Genomic DNA, 21159 nt, shown 5'->3' on the forward strand with positions numbered 1-21159 from the left:
CATCTTCTTGTTGATTTACCAATGGAAGGTGCAACCTATACTTGGTCAAATGGTAGGGATCCAATCACTCTTTCAAGACTGGACAGATTTTTAATTTCCGGGGATTGGGAAGAGAAATTCTCGGATGTTGTTCAGGCAGTGTTAGCAAGGGTCACCTCTGATCATGTTCCTTTGGTCTTGGATTGTGGGGGTTTATGTTCTCAAAGATCCCCGTTTAGATTTGAGAATATGTGGCTGTGAGCGGAAGATTTCCAAGGGAAAGTCAGATCTTGGTGGGAGGGAGTAATTGTTTCAGGATCGCCCAGTTTCACAATTACAAAGAAGTTAAGGGCTCTCAAATTTGCTCTTAAGCAGTGGAACAAGGATGTCTTCGGGAATTTGGAATGGAGGAAGAATAGCGTACTTGCTGATTTTTCTGAGATTGATCGTCTTGAGGAGGCGGGGAGGGGATGTGGAATTTCTACGTTTCAGGAGAGCCTCTTGTCAGGCGGTTCTTACTGAGATTGCTAGTATGGAGGAGATCTCGTGGCAACAAAAATCTTGGGCTCATTTGCTAAAGGAAGGAGATCGGAACACAAGATTCTTCCACCGGTTAGCTAACGCTCATAGGAGGAGTAATCATATAGGAAGAATTCAGGTGGATGGCGAGGAGCTGTGGAGAGAGGAAGAGGTGCGTAACGGTATTGCTTTCTTTTATCAAAAGCTTTATACCGAGCCTTTAGTTTGGAGGCCCAAACTTGATGGTCTCCATTTTGAGGCTATTTTTAAGCTAGATAGAGATAGGATTGAGAATCTTTTCACTGAAGAAGAAGTTCTTAAGGCTTTATCAAGTTGTAATGGCGACAAAGCTTCGGGTCCTGATGGCTTTACCTTGCGATTTTTGATGGAAAGTCGGGTGGTTGTAAGAAATGAGGTAATGGATACTTTTCAGGAGTTTTATTCTTATGGCGTTTTTGAGAAGTCGCTTAATGCTTCATTCATTGCCTTTATCCCAAAGAAGGGAGGCGCTTCAAATATAAAGGATTTTCGTCCAATCAGTTTGGTGGGCTGTATTTACAAACTTATTGCCAAAGTGCTCGCTTTAAGGATGAGGAAAGTAATGGATAGGATTATTTCGGACTCTCAGAATGCTTTTGTTAGCGGACGGCAAATTCTTGTTTCAGTTCTTATTGCTGGCGAATGTGTTTATTCCAGATTGCGGAGTGGTATTCCTGGAGTTTTATGCAAACTTGATATTGAGAAAGCATATGATCATGTGAATTGAAATTTCATACTCTACTTGTTACAAAGAAAGGGGTTTGGAAGTAAATGGAGGAAGTGGATTGAGACCTATCTTTCGTCTGTCAAGTTTTCAATTCTTGTGAATGGTTCTCCCGCTGGTTTCTTTGGTTGCTCTCGGGGTATAAGACAAGGAGATTCTTTGTCATCTTTCCTTTTTCTTGTTGTTATGGAGGGGTTAAGCAGACTTGTGTGGAGGGCAGAGGACCTTGGTTTTATAAAGGGATTCAGGGTGGGTAGAGATTTAGTCCATCGGATGGAGATTTCTCATTTACTCTTTGCAGATGATACCCTGGTTTTTTGTGATGCTGATGTGTCTCAACTTCGATACTTGAGGTGTATATTGACTTGTTTTCAGGCAATTTCAAGGCTAAAGGTCAATGTGGCTAAGAGTGTGCTTGTCTCAGTAGGGAATGCTCAGGATATTTCCTCTTTAGCAGCAGTCATTGGATGCAGGGTGAGCTCATTCCCTATTCCTTATTTAGGCTTGCCCCTAGGGGTCTCTACAAGGTTAGTGGGGAATTGGGATTCCGTGATTGAGAGATATGCGAAGAGATTGGCAGGATGGAAGAAGCAATACTTGTCAAAGGGGGGTAAACTTACTCTTATCAAGAGTACGTTATCGAGCCTTCCCACTTATTTTCTTTCTATGTTTCAAATCCCTTCGTTCCGTTGCAAATAGGATTGAGAAAATTCAAAGGGATTTCCTATGGGAAGGAAAGGGCGATGAGTTCAAGTACCACCTTGTCAGATGGGAGGAAGTTTGTAAGCCTGTGAAATTGGGTGGACTTGGTATAAGACATTTAGTTCCTTTCAATCAAGATCTCCTGGGTAAATGGTTATGGATATATGGGAGGGAAAGACATCGTCCATGGCGCAGGTTAGTCTCTTGTCGGTTTGGGGAAGAGGCTGGAGGTTGGTCTACACGTCCGGTTACCCTGGTGGGAGGAGTAGGGATGTGGAAGGCTATTCGGAAGGGATGGGATGTTTTTTCTACTCATATCAGATTCAAACACCGTGATGGTCGTCGCATTCGGTTTTGGGAAGATCTTTGGTGTGGGGATCAGCCATTTTCTCATACATTTCCTAGATTATTCAGTATTGTTATTGATAAACACGCCTACGTAGTTGATTATTATCTGCTTGATAGCAGCGGGATTACGTGGGATGTGCATTTTCGGTGCTCCTTTCAGGAATGGGGGATGGACAAGGTATGTGTTTTTCTGGATCTTCTGTATCGGCAGGAGGGCGTTGGCAGAGATAATGATGTTTTGATTTGGGTTCCTTCTTCCCACGGTCGTTTGAAAGTTAGATCCTTGTTCTTATGTTTGTCTAATTTTGTGAATCAAGACTTCCCGTGGAAAACTATTTGGTGGTCTATGGCTCCAACTAGGGTGGCTTTCTTCGTCTGGACCGCTATGTGGGGAAAGATTCTGACAATTGATAACTTGAGAAAAAGGGGCAAATGTATTATTAATCGGTGTTGTCTATGCAAGGATGATGAGGAGTCCATTGATCACCTCCTTTTACATTGCCCTGTGGCGAACGACTGTTGGAATCTTATTGTTAGGTTGTTTGGCATGTGTTGGGTTATGCCACGATCTACTAAGGAATTAATTCATGTTTGGCGAGGATGTCGAGTGAGAAGAGATGTTCGCGATTTCTGGAGAATTGTACCACATTGTGTATGGTGGTGCATTTGGAAGGAGAGAAATAGCAGAATGTTCGAAGGGAAAGAGTCGCCTACGGCAATGGTCAAACTTTACACTCTTCATTCTCTTTTCAATTATGTGAAGAGGAGCTTTTGTTCTTCTTCTAATGATTTAATTACTTTCTTGGATTCTTTGGGGACTCAGTCCGAGTTCCACTTTTGTAATTGGAACGCGTTCCCCTTTTGAACGCCTTTTTTAATGTTATTTTTACTTATAAAAAAAAAAAAGAGCACATATTGTTAACCATCATCTACTCTAAAAGCTGAAATTGTTAGAGAGGGTATAACTTTTGATATTAAATCCTTTAACACACCCACCTCACGTGTGACCTTCTTTTGGTTCACGTGTTTTCAATTTTAATTATTAGGGGGATGATGAGGTTCAAACTCAAGACATTTAGCTCTGATCGCATGTTAACAACCATCTACTCTAAAAAGTTTTTTTTTTGATAAATAAAAGAATATTATAAAAAGACGCTCAAGAGGGGAGCGAAACCCAAGGAAATACAAAAGAGCACAAAGGACTCAAGCCTTCATAGAGGCCAAAAAATCAACACTTTCCCCCAACGATCTATGATCTCTCCCTGAAACCCAACAAAAAAGAGTTGAAATAATCGAGAATTTAAGCACCAAAATCGACATCGCCTTTCCTTCAAAGTATCTCCTATTCCTTTCAAGCCAAATACACCACCGCACACAAAGAGGGTGAAACTATAATATTTCTTCAGTTATGTTTTCTGTTCTCGTGAATGGTTCACCTGCGGGGTTTTTTGGTAGCTCGCGTGGTCTGCGACAAGGAGATCCATTATCGTCTTTTCTTTTCCTCGTTGTCATGGAAGGTCTGTCCAAGTTAATGAGAAAAGCGGAAGATTTGGGTTACATCAGGGAGTTCAGAGTTGGCAGAGATGTTGAACATCAGATGCAGATTTCCCATTTATTATTCGCTGATGATACTTTGGTATTTTGTGATGCTAAAGTTTCTCGACTCAGATATCTGAGGTGCACTCTCGCTTGCTTCCAAGCGGTTTCTGGGCTAAAGATTAATGTCGGAAAGAGTGTGTTTGTCCCAGTGGGGGTTGTTCCAGACATATCCTCCTTAGCTGCTGTCTTAGGATGTGGAGTTGGTTCTTTCCCACTTCCTTACTTAGGATTGCCTTTGGGAGTTTCTTCTACACGAGTTGGGAATTGGGATCCAGTGATTAGTAGATATGAGAAAAGATTAGCAGGATGGAAAAAGCAGTATCTTTCTAAGGGGGGGAAAGTCACACTCGTTAAGAGTACTCTCTCATCCCTTCCTACCTATTTTTTATCTTTGTTTCAAATTCCATGTTCTGTTGCTGAAAGGATTGAAAAAATTCAGAGGGATTTTCTCTGGGGTGGAAGGGGTGAGGAGTTTAAGTATCATCTTGTTAATTGGGATCAAGTCTGCCAACCGTTGAGGTTATAGGCGGGTTAGGCATTCGAAAAATCATTCCTTTTAATCATGCTCTCTTGGGTAAGTGGTTATGGAGATTTGGAAGGGAACGCCATCGACAGTGGAGAAGAGTTGTCTCGTGTCGTTTTGGTGAGGAGAGTGGGGGCTAGTCATCTCTTCCTGTCACTATTTCGGGAGGTGTTGGTGTGTGGAAATTCATTCAGAAGGGTTGGGATGTTTTTTCCACTCATATTAGATTCAAAGTTCGGGATGGCAAACATGTTCGTTTTTGGGAGGACCTTTGGTGCGGCGATCAATTGTTGTATCTTTCTTTTCCTAGGCTCTACAGTATTGCAGCCAACAAGCATGTTTACGTGATTGATTGTTATCAACTTGATAACAATGGAGTTACATGGGATGTGCGGTTTAGGCGGCCCTTTTAGGATTGGGAAATGGAGGAAGCTTGTGTTTTTTTGGATACGTTATATAGATAGAAGGATATTGGCAGTGGGTGTGATGATATTTTGTGGGTTCCTTTGGCTCATGGTCAGTATAGTGTCCGCTCTATGTTCATCTGTTTGTCCAATTTTGTTGGTCCTATGTTCCCTTGGAAGTCTATTTGGCGCTCTAAAGCTCCTCTTCGAATCACATTCTTCGTTTGGACTGCCACATTGGGGAAGATTTTGACATTGGACAATTTGAGAAAGAGAGGCAACATCATTGTTAATTGGTGTTGTTTATGTAAAGCTGCTACTGAATCCGTGGATCACATTCTTTTGCATTGTCCTGTGGCATTTGATTGTTGGAGTTTTATTTTTAGCATGTTTGGCGTTCTTTGGGTAATGCCTCAGCACTCCTTTCAATTGATTAACACTTGGAAAAGGTGTCTTGTCAAAGAACAAACTCGGGATTATTGGAGGATTGTTCCACATTGTGTCTGGTGGTGTCTGTGGCGTGAGAGGAATAATAGATCCTTTGAAGGAAAAGAATCGTCTTTAGCTAATTTAAAAATTCATATTCTTCGTTCTTTGTTCTCTTATGTAAGAGAAAGTGTATGCTCCTCGATTGATGATTTCTTTGATCTCTTGGATTCCATTAGTCCTTAGACCTTTTTTCTTGTATTAGGGACACGTTCCCCTTTTGAACGTTTTTCTAATATATCTTTACTTATAAAATAAAAAATAAAAAAACTATAATATTTAAATCCTTCAACACATATGATAGTACATTTTATAAGTTATAAAATTTGTCGTGCCAACATGTAAGTGCCATATTGTATCTGTATCTTGTAACCATGTCCACACTTCTTATGCCAAAACCCCAACATAAACTTAAGTTCACAATCCAAAGCATTGTTTTACCAAACCATTAATAAGAATCCAATGAGATATTCAGTACGGTGCATCACCCAACAATTCTGCAAGATAAAAGGCCACTAAGGTGATGTTCTTAAGACAATGAAACCTTAGATCCAACTATCCCAGTTGACTGTGATTCTTTCCACCAATACTAATGGTCATAATTCACTCCACCAGAATGAATAATCATAATTAATGACACACGAAGCAATCATTTTTTTCCTAGTTGGTACTAACACACACCCCCTCCAAGGAATTGTTTGCACCTAGCAGGAATCGATCATGAGACACACTAAACGACATTCTAACAAAATACATTATTTTTTTATGAAATGAACTATTAGGGGTAGTATTTCGTATGTTTATTATATCATTCATTTCATTATGTCGTGTATGTGAAAGAAAAATCATAATCATTCACGTCCAAACCCATGAATAATGTCCCGGTGCCTTACAACATTGGTCATTGAGATAATTTCCAACAAACAGACAGCAAGTACATGGTGGCTCAAGGAATAAGTAAATATTTAAAATCCTGCTTTGATTAGAAACTTTAAATAGAATGGGTAGTAGACAAGAGGCTACCTACCTAAAAAAATGGGGAGCAGATAAATCAAACTATACCAACTAAAAACAAAAATTTCGTCATAATTCATGTAGTTAAGGTAAAGAAAAAGTCAATTTTCTAGTGTGTAATCAGCCATTTGTCCTGATTTTTGGTGAAATGAGAACATTATGATCGTCACTTATACCTGAATGTTGAAGTAACATATTGCCTCTACAAAGATGTTTCATTCTATGAATGACGCTATTTGATAGAAGAGCACTGCACTTCATATTCTTTAATCCAGGATCCTAAGGTCAACAGTTTTCTAAGAAACAAGTCAATTATTGATTTTGTTAACTACCATCTACTCCAAAAGCTTAAGCTGTTACAGGAGGTGTAACTTAAATATATAAATCCTTCAACATGCCCCTCACGTGTGGCCTTCTTTTGGTCCAACACATGTTTCGATTTTAATTATTAGGGTGAGGCTTTAACACGAGACCTTTGGCTCTGGTACTATGTTAACTACCATCTACTCCAAAGGCTTCAGCTGTTAGAGAGGGTGTAACTTAAATATATAAATCCTTCTACATATTTCAACCATGAAAAGAACATCAAGAAATCACATAATATTTCCACTTCTTCAGATAACCAATTCATTACTTATAACTTTAGTGAACAAAGGGAAAATGAGCTCTAAATCAAGAGTTAACTGCAGAATGGTTTGAACAATGTTTCGCCCAATAATAAGGTTTTTTTTTTCCCGGTGACTGATTAATTAGTGACTTTGCAGGTAAGGATACTCTAATTTCCCATTCTACTCTTCAATTGAAAGCAAACAAAATCAAGGGTATTTTTGGTCTAGATTCGAAGGAGAAAGCTTATTGGAATATCTTAACCCAAGGGAAAAGTAAGGTTTCTCAGCTTTAACAGTGGGGAGCTTATGCTTTTAACAAAAGCTCTAGGGTTCTTTAGATAAATAAGATTATTGAAGGCTGATTTTTCTTATTAAGGGTGTATACCACTGCTGCAGATGAAATTAAAGATAAGAGGGTTTGAGGAGGAAAAACTTGACAGATTCCCAAGGGCTTCTAGAAATTTTACCATGAAAAAATTCAGTGCGAGTGTCTCATCATAGAAAAGATATAGCTATGAAATTTTCTAATTAAAATTTTCTTTTCATAAGTAATTTTCTAATTTCAAATTAGTATAAATTTTCTAAACTAATTAAGACTTAAATACATAAGAACAAGAAAAGAAGTTAACAAGACCCAGAAGAGCCACAACCCAACACCAAGAAAATTGGACAAAGAAAAGAGATAAAATTCCAATAAAAATTACTGCAATATATCATTGAAACATATGAATAGAGTTATGTAAATTAATAGAACCCACCCAAAATAGTTCCCTATCACACTCATTGATTCTCCCGAGAGGCCACCGTTATTGTGTGCAAACATATTAAAGACGATGAACTCACTTTTGTTATGCGACTAATACTTGTACTTGCTCAACTATTCAAGCCAAGCGCAACATCAACGTGGGGCCTAATTGCTCCAATGGTAGGACCAGATGACCTGTTTAGTTTTTTTTTTTTTTGTCCCCCTCCAATCTCTTTTCCCGGGCATATTCTTCAACATGACCTCCATTATGTATGACAAAAGAAGATGGATAAACTTGAAATTCTGGACACTACTCCCTTTTAATCTTGTAATCGCAATTTGGATGAATTAGTCATAACTTATGTTGATTTTGGGTACGTGTGCAGTTGTTTCAACTTTATTGGTGTTATAAATTCAGAGTAAAGGATATTTTTATAATATTCAAAATTTGCTAGGCAAAGGGTTGCAGTGGCAGGTCTTATTTTGAGTCTAATTACATGATTGAAACATTGTACTTCTAGGATGCTCTTGCCAGTCATGTTCCAAGTTTTAAAATTTTGAAGTACTAATTCAAGTATAAGAAGAAGCCAATTCCCCACCCCAAAAGAAAAGAAAAAAAATAATAAGAAGAAGAAAATATTCATCAGCTTATAAATATCCATCTCATAGTTATTCAAGGCCTCACACATTTATATATAGCTACAATAGAAAAACACCTACAATACGCAACGCAACACAAACTTGTTATGGTCAAAATGACGGAACTTTTCGGCATAAAGAATCAGTGGATTAGATAACTTAATGTTTATATGTAGCCTTTCCATTTGCACATAAATTCCATTATATCAATATAAAATTGAAGTAATTCAAATTATGCAACACATAACGAATCAAAAGTTTTAAAGAATGGATTTTTTGGCATATCATCTAAGAGTTTTAGCTTAATCTATAGACAGAGATCCTTCAACATGCATATGCAGCAACCAGAACAAAAACCACTACCAATGTGTAACAGTTAATAGTTATGGTGGATACGGATTTGTATTATAGTTATATAGAGCATTTACCAAGCACTAGAAACATTTTTCATTCAACAAATAAAACAACTTTTTATCAATAATGCATGGTTGACCTTGTCTTTTTTAAGCACAACCAATAGAGAAGTCAAGAAGATCCACGACTATATCAAGTCCAATGATAAAATGACCAGTTATCTATTAGTCAAAACACCTTTTCAGCTTCAAGATACACTTCACTAAAAAGTACAAAGGTAATAGCCAGACACATACATTCGTTGGATATAAAGGATAACATATAAAAGCAAGGTTCATGAAAATAATTAGGATAAGGCTTCGCTGAAATGAGTAAGGTATGAATTTACAGGATTGCAGGTGAACAAGTTGGGTATGAATTGGGATAAAATGATGGTGCTTTTGTTTTAAAGAACTTAAAAACCATGTAGCAACAACATTTAAACTCAAACGTCTTGACATGAAAATCTACTTGGCATAGCATGAACAGTGAATCAACTAAAATTATAATAGACCACTGTCTTCAGGAGATCCATTGTCTGTTATCTAAAATATAACCCTGAAATATATATATATATATATATATATATATATATATATCACAATGCGCAATCACAACATGAGTTTACTGACAAACCTGATAAGATAGTCCTTTCACCCATGCATTTTTGTCTACACCAAGCCATGCAGTTGAGAACCAGGATACTTTAGATGATGATGTCTGTTCCTTAATTGCCAGTTCAAACACCCTTGCAGCATCATGCAATGATTGAACAAGTCCATTACTATCATCTTCGCCTTGCAGTGACTGATCAAGTTTGATCCTTGTTTTCTCAACATCACTACTTCTACTTGCCTGAGGACTCCCATTGACGGTTACGCTTTCATCAGCAGAAGCAAAGGGAACAAGGTGTTTTGTCCTTTGTGATTTACAAAAAGTTGAACGATGTTTCCTAAAATCCACCAATCTGTAACTAAGATTACCATTCTCTAATAAAGCAAACCTTATACAGCATCTCTTCCTTAAATAACCCCAGTTCAATAGCAGATGATCCAAGTCAACCACCTTTTTGTTGAGAAACTGAGTTCTAATTGATTTTCGTGACAGATATGGATTTGAAGAGCTGCAAGTAAAAAGTAGAAGAATGAGCCACATGAATGGATATCAAGTGTTTTATCACCATAGTTGGGTTTCAGGTTGCAAGAGATGTCAGACAGCAGATAGACGATGCACGTGATTTTTGCTAGTTGTTGAGCAATGATATTCCACCTATTTAGCCCATTAGTACATAAGCATTGACTTAGAATCTCTAAAATGCATACTTGTGAGTAAGAAGTCAAATCTCTAAAAAGTATTACCAAAATCCAATGGGTCACTAGGTGATCTGGTTATAAGTCTATCTTTTCCATATATGTTTGTTCAATTGTCTCAACCGATGGTAAGTTGGTACCTTTTTCAGTGAATAGAACTTCTTGTGTTCATTTGTACACTGTAAAAAGTACTGGTCTTTCAATCAACAGAGCCTACAGACCCGTGGTAAAATTCAACATCTTCTTGCAAATTATTGAAGACATTAATCTGGTATCAATGCCACCAACCAAAAAGGGAAGTTGTTGAACCCTTCAGATAAATGAAACATGAGGCCCAAGGCATAGGACATCAAGCTTCTTGACTTCATAAATATAAAAGTTAGAAAATAAGACAAACAAAAGGAATATCTAGATTAAAATAAGTCAAATCCAGTCTCCATCCTTTTGCTTAAATAACCAAACATGAAATTTCCTTAAAGTAAAAAAAAAAAAAAAAAAAAAAAAGAGAGATTCTTTTGGGATCCTCATATTTGTATCTACTGTTGAATAGGCTGGGTATTACTTATCAAAAAAAAAATATAGGCTGGGTATTAACCTCATCAATAGCTCAATATCAATTATTAGTTTAGTTTGGGACCCATGTAAGTATTAGCAAAAAAAAACATTAGACCACCGTTCTTTGTGGAGATGTGTGCACCAATGTTTAACCAGAGTTTGAAAAGGATACCGATCAAGCTAACCATCATATATAGAAAGGAAATAAGAAGAAAAAAATTATGCCACTAATATTGTTATTATCAATTACAACAAACATTTCCATAAAGGTCATGGTAAAATTACATTGAAATAAGGTAACAACTACATTGAAAACTATTCCCTATCGACATTTTCCCAATCTTATTCCTTCTTGGTTCTCACATGATTATTTATGATTTTTTTTTAAAAAAAAAATACTTTAGAAATAACAATTGAAGTATCTTGTGCAGGGAAAAGAAAAAATAAAAAATATCACATCTAGGATTTTTTCCAAGTAATGAAAATAAAAAACTAAATTCCATAACACAATATATTCAAATGCAGAATGCTCCTATCCAGAAAGAACTATTAGTTTCCCCAGAGAGCCCTGCGCCAAAACTTGTATGTGATAGGCTGCTAAAGTATCACAGGGCTGTACACCATGTCAGATCTCCCCCAATTCGATCAGATTTTCATTTATGACTCAGCTCGAATTATTTATTTCTTCTTTGTATTCAAGTTCCTATTATAACAAGTGAAACTTCTTAGGTATTCCACTTCTATCTTTTTCATAAGTAGGGAACTCCTGTCTCTTGATTGATTATTGTATATTTAAATGAAAATTTTGAAAAAATCATGCCGTGCACACACTACAAGCATTACTATGATTGAGGTAGGAATTGTGGAGAGAAACTTTAAAATTAAGAAGGTTTAATCTTAGTGAGAATTATTGAAACATAAACTTATACAAAAAATTTCAAAATGTAACTTTGCCAGGACAAGAACTAATGTTTCTTTCATAAATACAATTTAGCAGAACGCATGGTAGAAATGGTGCTTTTCACCAAAAGAATGGCCACTTTCAGCATATACATTTCAAATTGAAGTGCAAGTAATACAATAGTTCAAAATCGCCAAATGGGTATAAATGAAATGTGAATGTCAATTCTGTGGGGAAGTCAAGAAATAAAAATATAAATAAATAAATAACATTCTTGGAAAGGTCGGAGATAGCACTATCTATGGACATTTTATTAATGAATTCAACCTGCCAACGGCCGCTAATTTAATCTATCAGTTCAAATATAGGCTAGGGAGATAATCAATCATCATAAAGAGCATAAACCTTGTATAGCAAATTCCGACAACACAGAAAGAAAAAAAGAATGAGAACTGCAGAAAAACCCTAGTTTCCAAGAATATACTCAGAAATTAGTAACGAAAAATAAAAAGAATGTGATGAGGAGGTAGATAGAGAGAGAGAGTAATTGATAACCTTCTTGAATATAGGAGGCTCTGGTGATACAACTTGACGGACATGGATAAGAGAGAAAATCAATGGGAAAATTTGAGGCGTTTGGCAGGAAAATTGGCTTGGTCTGGGAAATGAATTGTGCTAGTTCGGTGGGAAAGTGATGGGAAAATATTTTTGGGGGAGGGGAGTTTGTTTGAGCAACAAGCTTTAAGGCTGACGTGGCCTTTAAGGGGTATTATCCGTAGACGTGTGTTAAGCGAATGACCACGAGTCGCTTATCTGGCTCTCTACGACTATGGGAGAGTCTGTGGCTCTGTGCGTATGGTTTATCACCGCTAGGGCAACCTCGCAATTGGTTCACCCTCGGGTTATTTCCGTATTGCCACCGGTAAGAAAAAGAGACCTTTCCAATTTTTTTTTTTTTTTTTTTTTGTTCTTTTTAAGCTAGTATAGTTGTTTCCTTTTTTTTTTTTCTTTTTCTCTCCAGACAAATGCGAAATTAAATCCATCTATTAAAAGGTGTCATGTCACACCCCACTCGTGTCGTGTATGATATTATAGTTTATTGTGCAATTTTATTTTTAAAAAATAATAATGTCATTACAGTGGGCTTGTGAATATTTAGTGTTTGTATTGTTCAATTAAAAAGAAATAGAAATTTATTTTTAGATAATTATAAAAGATTTATCCAAAAAAATATAACTTTTTTATAAGGAAGTTTTCTTAACTAAACAAAACTTCTGTACAATATTTTAAAAATAGAAAACTTTAAAAGGATCCCAATCCAACATGTAAATGTTCTCACCAAACATGAATAATTGAACAATTACGTAACTTATGTGAGATTTTAAAAAATAATAATAATAAGAAAAATAATGTTAAAAATTTATATATACATATTCAGGAGAAGATTCATTGTTTATTCATTTTTATAATAGTTCAAATGAATTTTATAAGAGACGATTTCTTTACACTACCATGACAATTATTTCTTCACTAAAATACAACAAATTCATCTCAACTAGAATCGAACTAGACTAAGTATTTTACATGTTCAACAAGTGATGCTTCTTTCCAGCATAAGTGATGTCCAAGTTTTAACAAGATTTTTGAAATTAAAACCTTGACTTCGTGTACATTATTTGAAAATTAAATTTTGTTAAATCTTTGAACATTGCTTATGTTAGAAAGGAACTTCACATGTTCAACAAGTAATCTTGACCAAGTGTGAACATGGTTTGATTTCGTCAAACAATCGCCTTCACAAGGAAAGGTATGGAGCACCCAATCCACCCCTAGTTACGGTTGGGTCGGCCCAATAACAAAACACACTTCATTTTGGAAAATTCCATCCAGACTGAATTCGGCCCAAACAATAGACGCACCCACTCCCACCCTTAGCTGCAGTTGAGCCGAATAAGGCCCAAATAACAAAACTCTTTCCATATTTTATCTACAAATAAATTCCTTCGTGGCAAGTCGGCACTCCACGATGAGATCATATCTACAAAAACAACCACAAAAACACACACCATGACTGCACCATCCATGGACATTTAATTTTATATATTATTCATTAAGATTTTTTTATTATCTCAAAAGTATTCATTAAGATTTTAAATAGGTTTGTTGGGAAGCTATAAACTGCAAGTGAATTAAAGTTGTTCATCTAATTAAAAATGGAATTGTTTTCTCGTATAAAATTTCTTTAATATAGCAATTAATCGGTTGAAGTGATCAAACTTTATATAATCTTGGTTTGGACACTTCTAGTTTGTATAAAGGGTTATTTTTTTCAAAACTACTAATATATATACCATTTACAGTAGACTCGACTGTATTGGTCAATTGCTATCAGAAAAAAGTTTAACCAGAAGGTTCCCTTTTTATAGTAAGAATTGTCTAAACAATTTTAATATTTGGCTTATTATACTAGAAATAAATTCATGAAAATGCATCAGTGAACATGACTCCTACGGTCCTTTGTAGAGTTTTTTTTTTTTTTTTTTTTTTAAGTTAATTAAATGTTTCTTATCAAACCTTAATCTTTTTCTCATATAAGACTCAAACCCTTGACCTGTTATTTTGAAAGAATGAGAAAATATCACTGCATTAGAAGGTCGCTGGTCTTAAATCCTTTAGCAAGATTCAATTCAGAATGATTATAAATATTTTATGTTATAAAATGGTTAAACATGCAAACCAAAAAAGGTTTAACAAATAATATACTGTTGAATTACTCTCTAAGACCGATTCAATTTTGAATAATAGAGGTAGAACAATAAGGTACTTGAAACGGTTGTGATTAGTTATACATGCACCTACAAACTAAAGACATGCGCATGAAATTGACTTAATGAGTTGTAATATTGATTTTGGATCATAATATCATTATCTTAATAACCTTTTAAAAATATATATATTATTATTATATTTTTCAAAAGGCACAAAATATATATATATATAAGGCAATGGTTAGGTAGGTTCACAAGTCAAAAGAACATCTAGTAGGAGGCTAGAAGAAAGAAACAGAAATTAAATACTGTAAAAGAAAGGGAAAAGGCAACCGTTTGGTTGGTAGTTTCGCAATTCATAAGACCATCTAATATATATCCATATGACACCGTTTAAACTAATCCAGGTATTAATTAATTAACATCAAAGGTCTTAATCAATGTGTCATCAAGATGACCCTCTCGTAGAATTTTCTTCTCATTTAGCATTGGAATGCCATCCAAATCAATCCAGATTGATATGCACTGATTTTTATTACAATTTAATACATTTCTTTTTGTTGAGCTAATCCGATACGTCAACTTGACAATCATCCTTTTCTATAGACTTCGTATTTGTTCATGCACAACCAAGACCATTAATGTTTGTTCTTTCGAATTCTCAACTCTCATATTTATCTAATTGACCATGTATAAAAATCTTGTAATGCATATGTGCTAATATTATATACACGTATAATATGCATATTACTTATTATCTCTGTCTCAAAAAAATATCGAATTTAGAAAATTGTAATTGTGAGTCACGATTCTTTAAAAGCAGACATGAAGAGTATTTATTTATTAGAAAAAGAAAGAATTTGGTCAAGTAAATGACCAAGGCGTGGTGACAATTATGTAGATATTTATTTTAATTTATCACATGACAACTCATGTCATGTGAGTTATTAGCGGGACTTAAATTTTTCTTAAACAGTAAATAAACTATTAAACATACTAAGATTGGATTATAAAATAACTTAATTATGTTAGTTGTTAGTGTATTACATTGAATTCGGATGATAAAATAAATGAATATATATGAAATAGGTATTAACTCCACTTAACAACTTAAATTTTTCAGCCAAGCGCTCAACCCAGAAAATTCTAAGTGTGCCCCCGATTAGATAGAGTGTAGTCAAAATAGAATAATATTATATATTTTTTAAATTTATTTCAAGTATAGAATGATATAAAATAAACTATCTCTCTCTCCTAATTGGTACTCACACACACATGCCTCCATGGAGGCTTAAACCCTTGACCTCCCTTTAAGAGGTAAGAGACTGATACCGCTAGGCCACAAACCCATTGGTCTCTCTCACTCTATATATATATATATATATATGTATGTATGTATGTATGTATGTATATATTTGTAACACCATTCTTTCTTTTAATCCTTATTATGGGATTCGATTAAATTCAATCTGAGCTAATGACTTGTTAATAAATAAACACTTTAAAATTTTAAGGAAAATGATATTTTGGCCGAGGTATTTGGCCGATTAGTTAGGCAGAGTCTACGTGGATATACTCATGGCAATTTAGTTGGCATTTTCCTTCCTCTCTCCTCTATCTCCTTCTCTCTCTAGCATCTCACTCACCACACACAAATCCGGTGAAAAGATGCAGGTGAAGTGATTGTCTTCCACCGTCAAGGTCAACGAAATCACCCAAATCGTTGGCTTCAAATAGGTCATGCAATAGTGGAAGAACGTGAACCTAAAGCACCGGTCTGTCCTCCCCTACTCCGACTCCGGCTCAAACCGGCACACATGTTCCTGAATCTTGAACTTCATCCCTGTATTCGTCTCTCTGCTCAATAAGGGCGATGAAGATTTTGTGTTTCAGAGCAATGGAGAGAGGGGGGGGCTCGTTTCGCCCTCTAATGTTGGGTTTGGGGGCAATAAATCAAAGATCGACTATAATTGATCCTGATACGTAGCGAGGATGGCTGAAAACGAATCAAGGCTAGGAACTGCAGCGAGGAAGAAAGGAGCACATAGAACTGCTCGGTGACCAAGATGGTAGGCTGACGGTGAGTGTTTGCATGCAGGCGATAGACAGATGGTACCGACAAGACTGTAGGCAACGAAGAAGGAGAACGGAATGGAGGTGAAGTGGACTAAAATGCCGTCGAACAGTAATGGCGAGATTCCGATGATGGTTGGTTTCAGTTCTTCAGACTATGATTTGGGTTGTCCACTATTGTTGTTTGTTTTATTTTGTTTTTCAAATGGGTTTTGGGTTTAAGGTTCTATGATTAGGTTGATTGTGGTGGTAATTGAGGTTTGGGGTTGCGATTTTGATTTTGCTTTGCAGATATGGTTTGGTCGCGGATGGATGGTGGTTTGGGTGGTGGTGAAGGTTGTGGGCAGTTGGGGTTGTTTTGTCGATTTGGGGTGCTGTTAATGGAGGTATAATGTCCATTGGCGATGTTGGAGTTATGTTTCAGACTAATATAATAACTATATATTTACGAAGACATAAAGTATTTTACAAACTTTAAACTTTAAGTTATTTACCTGATGCATTTAATCTACAAGATTAATATGTTATTTATGAGTTATATTAAATACATAATTAATGTCTTCTAAATATATTAGTATTAATAATATAGCATATGAAGCCTACGATAATACACACTCTCAATACAAGTAAAAGAGAAAAAGATATTTGAAAAAGTGTTTTCAAATTTTTAAGTTTGAGTGTGTGAGTTTCATATTTTCTGTTGATCGGACGGAGATAAATACACAGGTTCATGAAGAAGAAGTGCAACATTCATGAACACATAGATTTGATATCTGGGCTTAGTTGAATCTCGGAGATAGTGCTGCCATTTATCTTCCGTTGCACGTGGGAGAGATTTCAACTATCTTCAAGAAGCGATTACGCGCCTTTAAGCCTCGATACTCACCGTTTTAATATATCAGTTCCAACAATTTAAAGATAGTTTTCTCTCAATTGATTCATTTTCGTTGTTGTCCAACACTATTTATTCAGTTTCTCAACTGAATATCGAAGCTTTTGATGGTTAAAAAATACAAATGGTGGAAAGGAAAATTTTTATTTTCCTTCGACAATTAAAAAATCGCTTATGGACTAAGCCATGTCCAGCTATTCTGGGTGACAAAACATCATTTGATCAAGTTTTAATTTAATCAATGAGAAGATCACAAGGTGGATTGAATTGGCATCTCGTCCTAATAAAGGTGATCAAAATTCTTCCATACCTATTAATTAGTAGGGGAATAGTGTAACCCAATATCCTATGTTGGTGGGCACAAGGGCAATTGAATGAAATTACACTTCTGATGTAGCTTCAAGATTATCTTTGAATCTGGTATGTTCCTTGAAATAATATTTTCATTAAAGGTATGTCTAAATTTGTACAATAATTTATGTTTATATTGCTAAAATCATTGATTAATAATGTGTTATAAACTTAGTCAATGAACTAAATCCTATTATCAAAAGATTTGTTAGGAATTGATCGAAGGTTATGGTAAAGTCTATATGGGTCAATGCATTATAGGTAGCATATGAAAAGTTAGTGGTCTAGTTTTTATATATGTTGAAAGAAATATGGTACCTTAGAACTGATCTCCATCGATCACATTATTGATACTTATTTTGAATATACTTATGTTTATTACTTGAAAGCTGAAAGCTTTAGTAGGTCACTTTCCGTCTGATTAGATCATATTCTGCGATGATGAGAAGATCATAAAAGAAGTTTATTGTTTTTTGGGATACGTGTCATCAGTTGATTGAAACTATATCATCTCTTCACATTACAATTAGTCAAAAACATGCAAGAACTATGACTAGTAGGGGGATCAGATGACAATATAAGAGGAGAACTCTTCAATTTCTAAAGTGACATGCATAAGCATAATTTATGGTAAGTGATGCGTCTGAAAGCGGTCTTAAGATTTGCAAATAATGGCTTCGAGGTGAGTTATAAATTCATCAATTTTTCATCCAAAATTTGTATGATTGTCGAAATAAGCCACTCTATTAACGGTATGCTTTTCAGTTATAAAACTAATTTTTGGTTATTGATAAATTTCTTAATTTATAACATGTCATATACTTGATTACATGAGTTTAAATTCATTAATCAAAATGATAACAAATGGTAAGATTTATGTGGATCAAAGCATTATATGTAGCATGTAAACTTTTATTAATGTATTGAAAAGACACTAATATTGAAAATTTGATCCCTATTGACATGTTTGAAATAAACTAATTATATTAATGAAGGAAAGTAATATGTTATCATTTTATTTATGATACTAATTTTTATCCTTGAAAGCTCATTTTTGAAAGTTTCTAAATAGAGGAATGAATGTTTGAGAAAGTAATGATTGCAGCTGAATTTCAGATTGATAAAAAGAGATTTTAAGGAAATTCTGGCAATTATTATTTGCCTATAAAGTTCTTAATTTGAACTTTTGACATGATGGATCTTAGGGAAGTTGGTGTGATTGTGTAAATCAAAGTGTGGGACCTCAACATGGGTTTACTCTCACGCAATCTAATTTTATCAATTAAAGGTTCAAAATCTTATCAGATTTTACAGTATTTGTTCTTATTGATCCCAGATCAGAGTCAGTTTGCAATCAAGGTAGTACAGAGAATATAAGACCCCAAAACAAAATTAATTTCGTTAGCATAGTTTGATTTTAATTTGACATGATTTATATACGAATATTTTATGATGTGGGCTATTTTGTGAAGTTTTGTTTTTGTGTTAAATCTTATTAACTGAAGTAATATCAACCAAGTGAATGGAAAAAGAAGCGAAATAAAGAAAATTGTTACATGTTAGTATGGGTGATGCCATATGTGGTGGGTGTTTTGATAACTATAAATAGTAAAATTGTTAAAATTCTTTTACATTTAAAACTTATTGTTTATGTTGGGGACTAAAGAAGCTGCCAGCACTAACTCACACACACAACATGTAGCTACCGATTTATATGTATATATAGGATTGATAAGAATGAGGTGTGGTGGGACATTTTGTGTTTTAAAGTTTTTTTTTTAATAAAAGATATATGTATAAACATACTTGATGAGTCATGGAACACATGTTGGTGTGGTGTGTGAAATTGAGGGTGAGTTGGTGTGTGGAAGCTTTGGAATTAATGAGTAAAATAAAGAAAGGAAAATAGATATAACTTGTAGACAAGTAAAGCTATGTATATGAAGCTAAATTAGGGATCAGTTTTAGGGTTGTTTACTGGCAGCAAGAAAAATAAACTCAAAAAGGAAAGAAAGATCAATAGTTTTGTACGACCAATGAGAAGGGGGAAAAGAAAAGGGGTTTTAGACAAATTACTGTGTACAGGTAGAGGGTTTTGTTTTTATTATTGGAAATTTTTCTTACTGAAAGTTTTTCAATCAAATTCCTTAAGAATGAATTATTGAGTTGGTTTGGATAAATTTTATTTATCTTATTGTCTTTCTCTTAATTGAGTTATTAATCTCTATAAAGTGAGATAATTTGCTGGATATGTGTAAATTAGGTATATCTTGATACCTTTAATATATAATTAATTATGGTAGGAGAGGAGATTGGGAAGTTGGTTATGAAAGTTTTGTTTGAATAAGAAAATAATTTTTTTTTGTCTTGTGGCCACTGTACGGAACCCACAAAGAAGAAAAAAAGAAAAGAAAAAAAGAAAGGGATTTATCAATCCAGTAAAGGAATTTTCTATTTCTATATTTGATGTGTGTAATATTTCAACTTTCCATGAATAGTCTAATTTATGAATGTTGTATAAATCATGTGGATTTCTATATATTTATTTTGATAAATTCGAGTTCTAATTATCTGAAATGGAAGGAATTGTAAGTAGTTTGAATTGTGCGGTGAAATATATATATATATATATATGGTTAGTAATCTAAGAAAGAGATTATAGAAGTCAGAGAGGAGATTTAAGAAGAGAAAAATTGAAAGAAGGGGAAAGAGAATATACTGCTGGGTTTTATGACCAAATTAGTAAAAGTATTTTATAAGGGATGTTTATTAATTTAATTTTCGTGGGTTACTTGGTTATGGGTGTTGTAGAAATGATATCTATTTATTTATTTATTTCACCCAAGTCAAGTATGAATTTATTAATGGTTAATTTGATGGAATGATGAAGTTGAGAATTCATATAAACAATTGTGCTTTTAGTTTTAATTATAATGGTGTAGATGGTTGGGACTATTATAGGTGTAATGATTATTATTTAATTTATGTAGAAAAAAATATAACATGATTATAATGTTGTTCAGGCAAGGAGAAGGAACAAATAACTTCAACAATATCAAAGGATAAATAGACAATTTGAGAAGTGGCCAAGGTGAGTGTACTCACGGGAAATTTATACTATTGAAACTATTTATGTGAATTGAAGATGAATATATATATATAATTTGATTATATTATATAATGTCCATACTCTGGCCTGGAAGAAGAGTAATATATTATATAAGGTCCATACTCTGGCCTGGAAGGAGAGTACTACATTAAATAAGGTCCATATTCTGGCTAAGAAGGAGAGTACTATATTTAAATAAGGTCCATACTCTGGCCTAGAAGGAGAATATTATATTTCAAATGCCTGTAAAGTTAGAAGTTATATGTTATGAAGTTAAATTGAAGTCATCAGATAATATTTGTTTATATTACTCTGATGTAGTAGTGTTGCATTCATTGGGCTTTAAGCTCATTCCTTCCATATCTATATTTTCAGGTACAAGGTTGGGTCGCTACTGCAAGGTCTAAAGTCTTGGGTGTGAATAGGGAAAAGAACAAGGGAACATCTTTTGTATAAAATGTAAATATTGTAGTAGAAC

The 21159-nt window shown here is 34.6% G+C and overlaps 1 protein-coding gene across 3 annotated transcripts in view; it reads right to left on the reverse strand.

The window, feature by feature from the left end:
* Nucleotides 1–12232, reverse strand: part of LOC132293255 (uncharacterized) — a 51825-nt gene extending 39593 nt beyond the window's left edge. For 2 of the 3 annotated variants that reach the window (XM_059790642.1, XM_059790641.1), the window contains exons 1-2: nucleotides 12044–12231; nucleotides 9359–9845 (exon numbers count right to left, since the gene is read on the reverse strand). In XM_059790642.1, the coding sequence (XP_059646625.1) occupies nucleotides 9359–9845; nucleotides 12044–12087 (531 nt within the window). In that variant the 5' untranslated portion in view covers nucleotides 12088–12231. Of the gene's footprint in view, nucleotides 1–9358; nucleotides 9846–12043 lie in introns of all 3 variants that reach the window. The other variant, XM_059790640.1, reaches the window with a different exon arrangement.
* Between the last annotated feature and the right edge of the window lie 8927 nt (nucleotides 12233–21159).

This window comes from Cornus florida, unplaced genomic scaffold (assembly GCF_030987335.1).
Source record: "Cornus florida cultivar Cherokee Brave unplaced genomic scaffold, ASM3098733v1 CherokeeBrave_3.0.0_Hap2_Chr02, whole genome shotgun sequence".
Classification (NCBI taxonomy): Eukaryota; Viridiplantae; Streptophyta; class Magnoliopsida; order Cornales; family Cornaceae; genus Cornus; species Cornus florida.